The sequence below is a fragment of the Tupaia chinensis genome, unplaced genomic scaffold, assembly GCF_000334495.1.
Source record: "Tupaia chinensis unplaced genomic scaffold, TupChi_1.0 Scaffold000248_1, whole genome shotgun sequence".
Taxonomy (NCBI): domain Eukaryota; kingdom Metazoa; phylum Chordata; class Mammalia; order Scandentia; family Tupaiidae; genus Tupaia; species Tupaia belangeri.
Window position 1 is genome coordinate 1,831,926 of NW_006159726.1, and position 10,384 is coordinate 1,842,309.

The window sequence follows — 10,384 nt, forward strand, 5'->3', positions numbered from 1 at the left end:
TAGGGTGCGTGTGCTCGCCAGACAGAGAGAGACAGAGAGACAGAAAGCGATAAATCACCCCCTAAGAGGGAATGGCCATGCCACAATCCCTTCTCCTCCATTCTCCTCTTGGGATCTTGGGCACGCACGCACACACACCCAGCATGAGTTTAAGCCACCGGGTCCGGGACGCTAATCGCGGTCGACTACGTGGGAGTCCAGTAACATAGCCATTACGCTAACTGCTGGTCCCATGGGTCCATCTTCTTGAAAGACAACCTCTGTACAGTTAGCATCTGTAAATTCATCTGGGGATTGGTGGAGAGCAAGGAAATAGGCCTCTTTTTACAAAGATGCTCTGCCAAAGAGAACCAAGGAAGGGCAGGACTGAACAGGCAACTGTTCTCTCTTACCTTCTCAGAATTGACTCCTGCCATGCCTACAGCCACTTTCATGAACTTTCCCAAGCTACACAGTCCAATTCCTACCCAAAGGCTCTCACTTCCACCCACTGGCATTTCATTTTCCAATTTAGGAACCATGGTCTTCATCTATTCCTGATCGCAACCCCACCTTCTAGACTTCTACAGTGATTCCAGAACTAATCTAGTTCATCAATCCCGTTACCATTAACAAAGGCCATTTGATTCAACTAAGAAAAAAGAAAGAGGGCCAGCGTGACTTGGTGGTTAAGGCAGACGGATCTCACGTGGCTAACCAGGCAGATAGAGTCCTGGACCCTGTGTCTTAAAAAATGCTTGATACATGGATGCATGGACCCAAAATCTCAAAAGGAAGGTGAAATGAAGGAGACAGACTGTGGTGTGATGAGTCCCCATAGGGGACGCTTCCTCCTTCTCCCTCTCTCTTTGGCTCTCTCTGGAAAGTACACATGCCTTCTCTGGGTTAACAAATGCTTCTTCCTTTTCAGTGGACAAATGTGACCCTGTGTTAACTTTCTAGCTCTTCCAGAAACCAGATGGGATTGTAATACTATCTATGTGATCAGGCAAACCTGCTTATCCCCAAAGTACCTCCCATATGCCCATATCTGTAAACTGCATCCAAGCTGGGAGGGCTACAAGTGGATTACAAATGCCATGAGGCTGCCCTGAGCGTGGTGTCTCTTATAACTGAGTAAGTGACCATGCCTATGAAGCATAGAGGTAATGGCTCATACAGGGCAAGGGGCTTCTAAGTCTAGGTAGAGACCCTCACCCTGTGTGGATCTCGTCTCCTCACACCTCAGCTATAGTGAGGACTCTTCCCCATGAAGAGGAATGTCTGCAGCTGCTCTGCAGGCAAGCTGGATGTGTTAGATAAATACCTCTCATGTCATTCTGTGTAGACTGGTGCCAACCAAGGAGCCTACAGTAGTTAAGTGAGACCAAATGTCAAGCTGAACTCAGGGAAGGCCCCTTGGAGGACAGTGCAGCTTGTTTCATTCTTGTGAGTATGAGAGGGATGGTCTTCAAGAAGTTCATGGAAAATGCATATCATACAAAAAAACACCAAAAACTATGCGTGGATTTTGAAATGTTTTTCTGCACCAAAATAAACTTGTACTTTAATTTCATTTTTCCCAAGAACTTTTCGAAGTAACAGTATGCTGCTGAGATCTAAAGTCTTCTCTGGTGTTCTGCTATTGTTCTGTGGGCTGACATCCTTATCTTTCTATGGATATCTAGAAACATATCAACTGGCTGGGACATGAGAGGGAATGCAGGCTACTAATTCTAGCTTTCCCACATCTTGTATAAATCAGCATAGTACCTTCCATATTGAGTCATGATCCCAGGAGGAAAATAGGCTGTGTAGCAGCCCCCGGAGTACTGCTCCTCACACCAATTCTTCTCCTCATAGTGTACCGGCTACAGTTCAGTAGGGAGAAAATACCAAAGAGAAAACAAAGTTAAAAATGCTGCAAGTTAGTAATGAAAGTTCTTGTATGTTTTACATTAACAAAAGTTTATATTGCAAAAAACTAAAACAAAGATTCTGTTTTCTAACTCACTTACAGGGAAACATGATAGAACCAATAATGGCCTTTTGTGAAGTACCAAGGGGGTATAATATGTTTGCTTTGACTTTCTCAACCTCTTGACGATGGGAGGCATGAAGTATTCCAGTATCTGGGAGAGAGGCTATCCCCATGCACACACATTCTGAAGTCTTTAGAACTAGGTATATAGGAAACCTCTTCAATAATCAGCTTGTGAAAGGTCTGTTCACATCTCTAGTCCATAAAATAATAAAATTAACTTCTCCATCTGCATAACATTACTGCTGAGAAAACAATGAGAGAGAGGAGGTGGAAGCCAAGCGGTGTCTAAGAAATGCTTTGTCTGAACTACTTCTCAAAGCTGAAAAGTGAATGATTAGACTTCTGCTTAAAAAGGGGCAATTAAAATGAAAAACACTTCCTAAGGGACATGAGAGAACCTTCTCCAATTTCCCAAATACACTCTTAAAGTTTAGTATTTGAACAGTTCAGAGATAATCCCCTGAAAGAGTCCCTAGCTATCAGTAGATTAATCAGAAATAATTCTCCTAATCTCTTTCATTGGTGGACTGAAAGCACTGAAATTCCTAAACAAGTTGTAGATTGAGTCTTACATGGAAAAATAAATTAGTATGACTTTGACTTGGGTAAAGTGTCTAGGTTCGGTCTATCTTGTCAAGCATATACTATGCCTGGGATTCTATTTAGCAGGTGGTTGACACTGAGAGGAGGGCAGAACCTCTGTTATGGGAAGTAATCTCATCCAACCTTGACATAATACCTGTAGCTCTGGGCTCTAAAGACAATTGGCTGCCAGTTATTCAGTGGACATTTAAACAACCCAAAGGAACTGCCTCATCTCAAATTCCATATACCTGACACCAGTTTTTAATGGCCTTTTGTGACTGTAAAGTTAATCCTCCAAGTTAAGTATAACCTTTACATTCTCTTCATAAGACTGCCAGGAACTAGAGAAAACAGAGAACCAGCGAGGGATTAAAGCTGGGGGGCTGCTTACATGTAAGGCTTCCTCAGATCCCAAAACTTTGGCATACAGCTCACAGATTTTTTTCTTCCTATAAAAAAGAACCAAAAAAATGTTAAGGAGGTAATAACTGATGGGTATATAATAAATGCAATCAGTCCCAGGGCTCTTGCCAATGGACCAGCTGTTACAAGAAAATGCAAATCAATGGCCTTCTATAACTATACAAAACAAGAAGTTCTATCTCTGCACTCAAATGAACTTGGTAAGCCTCAGTAAGTCATTTGATTTGAAGATTCAACACAATTTTTATTTTATAATTTTTTCACTATTTAACATATCTACTCAAGATACAAATGAGAAAAATAAGATTAAATTAAATTTAGTCAGTCTTGGGTACTGATTCTGTATCAATTCTCTGAAATATGAAGAATTCTAGAATGAGCCCTTTTATAAGTCAATAGAACATACGATGGTGAGTATCTTTTAATCTACATACATATAAAGCTCACTTAATCCTTTAACCATAACAGAAGTTACACTATACCAGGAGAAGTTTACTGCTATTTCAGTCTAGTAATTTGTCACTTAATAGCATGGCCTATGGAGCACAGTCCTCCAAAGGGTTATCTGGAGGCTGTCCAGATACAGATACATCATATAATATGCTATGTGACGTGACCTCAAATAGTCTTTGGTTGTGCTCATAATTATACAAAAGACTAACACAAAAGTGGCATGCACTATGTCTGAAAAATCAGTAGCTGTATTTATCTAAACTCTTCTTAAAACAAAGCAAATTTTTTTTTTCTGAGAGATTTTTGCTATAGGGTGTGTGTGCTCACCAGAGAGACAAAGAAAGACAAAGAGACAGAAAGCAAGAAATCACCCCCCAGGGGGCATGGCCATGCCACAATCCCTTCTCCTCCATCCTCCTATTGGGATTGCGTCCAAGCATTCATATGTGCCCAGCATAAGTTTTAAGCCACTGGGTCCAGGACTCGAATCACAGTTGACCACTTGGGAGTTCAATGATGTAACCAGGAAGCCATCTGCTGGTCCCAAAACAAAGTATATTTTAAACTCACAACTACTTTTGGTGATACTTTGAAATAAGGTCTAATTTACTAAAATCGCCTGTTGTAGAAATTAATAGTTCTATTTTGTTGTTTGTTTGAATTGGTTCATACTGATCCAGTTGCACATTTTTCATATTAACCATTTTTAGTCTTTAAATAGTTTGAAAGTATTCCAAAGTATTTAATACAGGTTAACAGACAACTCAAAAAATATTTGTTAAAAAATATGACAAAAGGGAGCCAACAGGTGGTGTGGTGGTTAAGGCCTTGGACTCCCACATGACCAACTGCAGTTCAAACCCCAGACCCATGGCTTGAAAATCATACTGGGCACATGTGCATGCATGCCCAAAATTTCAAGAAGGGAATGGAAGAGAAGGGGGCATGGATATTCTCCCTGGGCAGTGATATCTCACTTTCCCTTTCTCTGTCTTTCTTTGACACAGGCATATGCCCAACGGCAAAAACCTAAAGGAAAAAAAGGCAGAAGATTTAATTCAACACTGTAAGACTGAAGAGACAAATGGCCACAAACATGTGGGTAGCAAAGGAGAAGGGCAAGTTTACTGTTAAAAGATGGACTTAAAAATATATAATTTTATGTTGCCAATTACATTAGAAAATATTTTTAAGAGCTGATCCCACAGCCTAGTGGTTAAGGGAACTGGATCCCACATGGTCAACTGCGTAGGTCAAGCCCCAGATCCAGTAGCTTAGAAAATATGCTAGACATGTGTGCATGCATGCCCCAAAGTCTGATGGGACGGAGGAGTAGAGAAGGGATTGTGATGTGACAACACCTATTTAAGGGGTGGTTTCTCCGTGTCCTGCTCTGTCTCCCTCTGGTAAATGCATACAACCTATCTAATCTTCACACATTCACCATTTATTTAACTCATAAAACTTCTACCTCATACATGTAGAGTATTAAGTCATGAGAAAGAAATGGAATTATGAACATTGCTTATTGCCACCATTTTCTCATGGAGGGTGTTAGGAGAGAGACTAATGGTACTGCTGAGATGATATTATACAACATTAGTTGGATATTTAAATTCCAGGACAGCTGGGACAAATTTGGTTTCCTTCATGGAGCTGTTCATACTACACATCAAAAATCATCCAGGAAAGGAAGAACAGGAAGAAGTATCAAGACTGCAGTCTACCTGTGTATTTTTCTCTGTGTAATCTGAGTTCCTCATTTCAGAGATGAGAAAGTGAGACTCAGTGAGCTGCAGAGATGATTTCAACATCACTCAGCTAATTAATGGCAGGTCAAGACTATTCTGTGGAGCATCCTGTCTGTAGTAGGTGCTCAACAAATATTTGTTGAATCAAAATCCATCCTCAGTTTAGTAGGGTACCCTTTCTCCTAGCCTAATTCAGACATTTTTCTTTTCTTTTTTTTTAATTTGCCAGAGGGTGCATGTACTTGCCAGAGGGAGACAAAAAGAGAAGAGCATCCCCCAATGGGAGAATGCATCCCTCAATAGGACACAGTCATGCCACAATCCCTTCTCCTCTATCTCTCCTTCCTTTCGAGGTTATGGGCATGCACACACATGTGCCCAGCATGTTCTTCAAGTTGCTGAGTCTGAGACAGCTGGCCATATGGGATCCAGCTCCCTTAACCACCAGGCCATGGGACTGACTCAATTCTGACATTTTTAGTCAATTAGAAAATAAAAGTATCGACAATCATTATTCTACAAAACTTAATGATGCTTAATCTATTTTCAGAATCTGTAAAACTTCTTTATTAAAGTAGAATGAAACCTAAAACCCAATCAACTTACATTGGAGATAATTTCTCAATTATGAATAAGAAAACCAGTTATAATTATTTACTATATTTTGTATTATTAGTTGAGCCAAGGACAAATTCACAGGAACACATCAGGACATTATATTTCCCTTCCATTCCATCCATTAAAATTAAACATGGTTTGAATGTACATGTCCCTCCAAAAATCATGTGTTGGAACTTAACATTTAAGACGATAGTACTAGGAGGTAGGACCTTTTGAGAAATGATTAAATCCATGAGAGCTCTATCCTCTTAGATGGGATTAGTGCCTTTTTTAAAGGGCTAGAAGGAACTAGGGAACTGCCCTTCTTCCTTCTCCCTTTCCCACGTTGAGAGAAAAACACTATCTATGGAGCAGACCTTCACCATGTCTTTGGAAAAGACATGTAAGGCAAGGATGCCAGAGCAATGCATTGATTGAATAAGTGACTCTAAAAATAATAGAACATACTTTAAATGACAACCAAAAGAGGTCAATATGCATTCTTGTAGCTGAATTCATCCACCAGTTGCTAAATCTGGATGCGCATCTTAATTACCTGAAAACATTGTTAGAAAACACAAATACTCAGGCCTTACTTCAAACCTACTGAGTAACAATGTAGAAGCCTCAGAAAAATATATGTTTCAAACATCCTCCAGAGGATTTTCATGCAGTCAATTCTGGGAATCAGTGCTTTTACCAATGACATATTCAGTAAGAGTTTTGCCTTATAAGAATTTTTGAGAAGCTCAGCCACTGTGTGAAATCATAACCAAATGTCTACCTCCAGGCTGGTATTTATTTTACTATCAATAAGGAAGGAAAGCAGGAAATCCAAGGGAAAATGTCAAGCTTAGTATGGTATAATAGAAAAAAAAAGAGTATGCATTATATGTTACTCCTGACTTTGTCACAAGCTAGTTGCTATGGTTTGAATGTATGTGTCCCTCCAAAAATCATATGTTGGAACTCAATGTCTAAGGTGATAGTGTTAGAAGGTAGGACCTTTTGAGAAATGATTAAATCATGAGAGCTCTATTCTCTTAGATGGAATTAGTGCCTTTTCAAAAGGGCTGGAAGTAACTAGCAAGGCCCTTTTTGCTCTTCTTCATTCTCCCTTTTCCACCTCAAGAGAAAAATGCCATCAATAGAGCAGATCTTCATCAGACATGGAATCTTCTTGCACTATGATATTAACCTTCTCAGCCTCCAGAACTGTAAGAAATAAATTTGTGTTCTACCTAGTCTTAGGAATTTTGTTATAGCAGCACAATAGAATAGGACACTGGCTGTAAAGCCAGTGAAAAAAATAAATTTGTGTTCTTCATATATTACCTAGTCTTAGGCATTTTGTTATAGCAGCACAATGGACTGACACTGACTGTGAGGCCTAGAACAAATCATTCTGTTACTGGACTCAAAATTCTTCCTCTTTTGAGTAAGTAGGTAGAAACTAAAATACTTCCCTTCCTGACCTCAAATCTCACGGTTGCCAAATAAAGAAATCCATGTGCACATGTAGGCACTCATTCTAAAGTCTTTCTCTAACCTTTTTAAAAAATTTTACTTTTAAACAACAGATAATATGCTTATTTATGCTTTTAAAATGACAACCTTTTTCCCAGTAAGAACGATACAAACTGGGGCTAGGAGTTGGTGTGGTGATTAAAGCGACTGGATCCCACATGGCCGACTCCATGGTTAAATCCCAGACCCAGAGGCTTGAAGAATACACCAGGTACGTGTGCATGTGTGCCTAAAATTCTGAGAGGAGAAAGGATTGCAGCGTGGGCATCCCCTCAGGGGTTGATTTCTCAGTTTCTCTACCTCTATCTCTCCAGTGAGCATATGCAAACTATGGCAAAACTAAAACAAACAAACACATGCAAAAAATTAAGTTTGTATGGTGCTTTATTCTTTTTGAATGGATGAATGAAAAACATTTCCTACAGTGTAAAAAGTATAGAGTATAGATGAGAACTGAGGGGTAGATATAAATGACTTCCTCAAAGTATGAGCTAGTCTGTATTTTTTCCATTCTACTGTTTCTTTCCAGAATGTACTCCAATGTGATATATGAGTTAAACACTTTTGAAGTGTTCTTATCTTTTTCAGGAATATATTTGATACTTACGGGAATATTCTTTAACAAATGTGATAGTGGATACAAAACTCATTAAAATAATCTTCTTTCAGTTGCTGAACCAGGAGAAGCTGTTTTTGTTAACATGGCTTTTTTTTTTTTTTAATGTGTGTATCCTTAAGCAGATACTGCAGTATAGTTTTTGTTTTCTAGTCTTTTTTTGTGGTAGAGGAGTTTTCCCACCTAAACTTCATGGTCTTGAATAAGGTACTCGATCTCTCATTTCTTTTTTTTTTTTCACATCCAGTTTTATTTTTGGTACTATAAGAATAAGGGGTTCTTGGGCCGGCAGGTGGCCTGGTGGTTAAGGGCGCTAGACTCCCACATGGCCGACCATGGTTCAAGTCTCATACCTGGTGGCTTGCTTTCTCACTTTCCCACTTTCTCTCTCTCTTGTTCTGTCCCTCTCAGATCAAAATAAAATAAGTAAATAAATAAAGTTGAATAAAATAGTAGTTAGAAAAAAGAAAAGAAAAATAATAAGGGGTTCTGGAGGCTGTAAAGCCTTAAATCAGGCGCTGCACCTAGTTAGTGTCTCTCCCTAACTCATAAAATCATCATAGTAACTCCCAGAGCAAGCACTGGTAATTGGGTTAGCTGTTGAGTTTTTAAATGCAGAGAAAAGCCTACATTTGTGTATGCATTGGTTTTCTTCAAAAGCTAGCAAAGGATTTAGGGCTACCCTAGAGGGAAGCCTAAAAATTCCTAGAGGAATGATGTTAACAGGCTTACTCTTCCAGGTAAGATTTTATTTGAACAAAGGATTCTGAGACAAAACAAATATACAAGACAGAAAGAGAGAAAGGATGAAAGAGGGAAAAAGTCACTATCCTAAAATAACTGTTTTAAACTAGAAAGATCTCTGAGGAAGGGAAAATCAGAGCTGTGTCCCAGATAATCAGTAGTGAACACTTTTATGTGCATATGTTGCTACTGGTTAAAACACATATGTATGGATTTACTTTTTCAGTAAAAGTTTACATCATAGAACTCTAGAAAAAGGACAATGGCCTTGCAAAGATACAGGGGTATGGCCTCTATTGCTTTATTCACAGCTAACATTTTCCACTGTTTTCTCCATCCATTTTATGGGGAAACCCTACCCATCAGATACTATAAAATGAACACTAATTTGTAAAATTAAATCGATATATGCATATGAACAAGGGCTGGGACAAGGAAAATATAGCAAAATATAAAAAGGTTGATTTGTTGGATTTTGAGAATATTAGTGAAGTATTGTATCTTTCTTAATGCCATTTTACTGTTAGTGCAACAAACACAATAAAAGGCTGACCTTTTATCTATTTTTCAGATATATATTCTTACCTTATCTCTTTCTGTAGTTTAGCAAGTCGGTCAGCTTTTCGAGCTAGAATAAAACTGGAGAGAGGGGTTACATTTGAATGATCAGGTTACAGCCTTTAATAGGTGAAGCATTCTTCTCCTAATGACTTCTTCCAGGGCATCCTGTCTACTAGAGCAAATACCATGCCATCTTCTGTCTGCCTCTGGGTAAACCCCTGCTAGGCTATAGGCTCCTACATGACAGGTAACCTTCTTCTCAGCTTAACATAGATTTGGGCATACAATAGGATATCAAATGTTAGATGAATTCGAGTTGAGCTAAATGATTATCATGGTAATGAATGTTGTTTTCTGCCAAACACTTGATAAAAGCTGGAAAAACAAATATAAGTGAATGCCAGGGTGATCCCCCCAGATGTCCCTTCAGGACCAGGCACTAGGTATCCATAGCTCACAGCTGGAACCTTCCCTAGCAATGGCATCATGGAACAGCTTCACCCCTCCCCAGAGGCAACTGTCACATAATGATCAGCTCTGGTGTAAGGTGAGGACCAAGATCCATACTCTCTGCTAAGTCCAGGACAACTCTGAAGGGCAATTCCAAACCCCAGAACTCTCTATGGGATGGCTAATGCCTTTGTTGGGACAACCTTGGAGCCCAACTTCTCCCTCTGCCCAATTCTCATTCCATCCCTTCCCCTATAGTTAGTAATCCCCAGAGAGCTTCCCAATAAACCTCTGTACCCAAAACTCCCTCTCTAAGTTGGCCTCCTGGGAAACAGACCTAACACAGTCCCCAAATAAAATCACTCAGTACAATTCAGTTATAATCTGCTTCCTTTTAATAAAATAGATTCTATTTATTATACTGATATTACTAATTACACAAATACTTTAAATAATTGAATTGTGAACAGAAATATACTATTATTAGAAAGCTTTTGAAAATCCAAATGCGCTAAAGGACAATAAAATTGTTTCTCCATTAAATTAAAAATTTTAAAATTATATGTCTTTTGTTATAGACCAAAAAGACAAGTATACCAGGGCTAAAACTGCAAGGGCTAAAGACAGATAGTTCCTCCTTTCCCTAACCCT

At 39.1% G+C, this 10,384-nt stretch overlaps 1 protein-coding gene across 1 annotated transcript in view; it reads right to left on the reverse strand.

Annotated features, from left to right (window-relative positions):
- Window positions 1-10,384, reverse strand: part of MAOA (monoamine oxidase A) — a 70,994-nt gene that overhangs the window by 1,371 nt on the left and 59,239 nt on the right. Inside the window, exons 10-12 of the mRNA XM_006148866.3 lie at window positions 9,308-9,361; window positions 3,000-3,057; window positions 1,753-1,850 (exon numbers count right to left, since the gene is read on the reverse strand). Coding sequence (XP_006148928.2) covers window positions 1,753-1,850; window positions 3,000-3,057; window positions 9,308-9,361 — 210 coding nt within the window. The remainder of the gene's footprint in view (window positions 1-1,752; window positions 1,851-2,999; window positions 3,058-9,307; window positions 9,362-10,384) is intronic.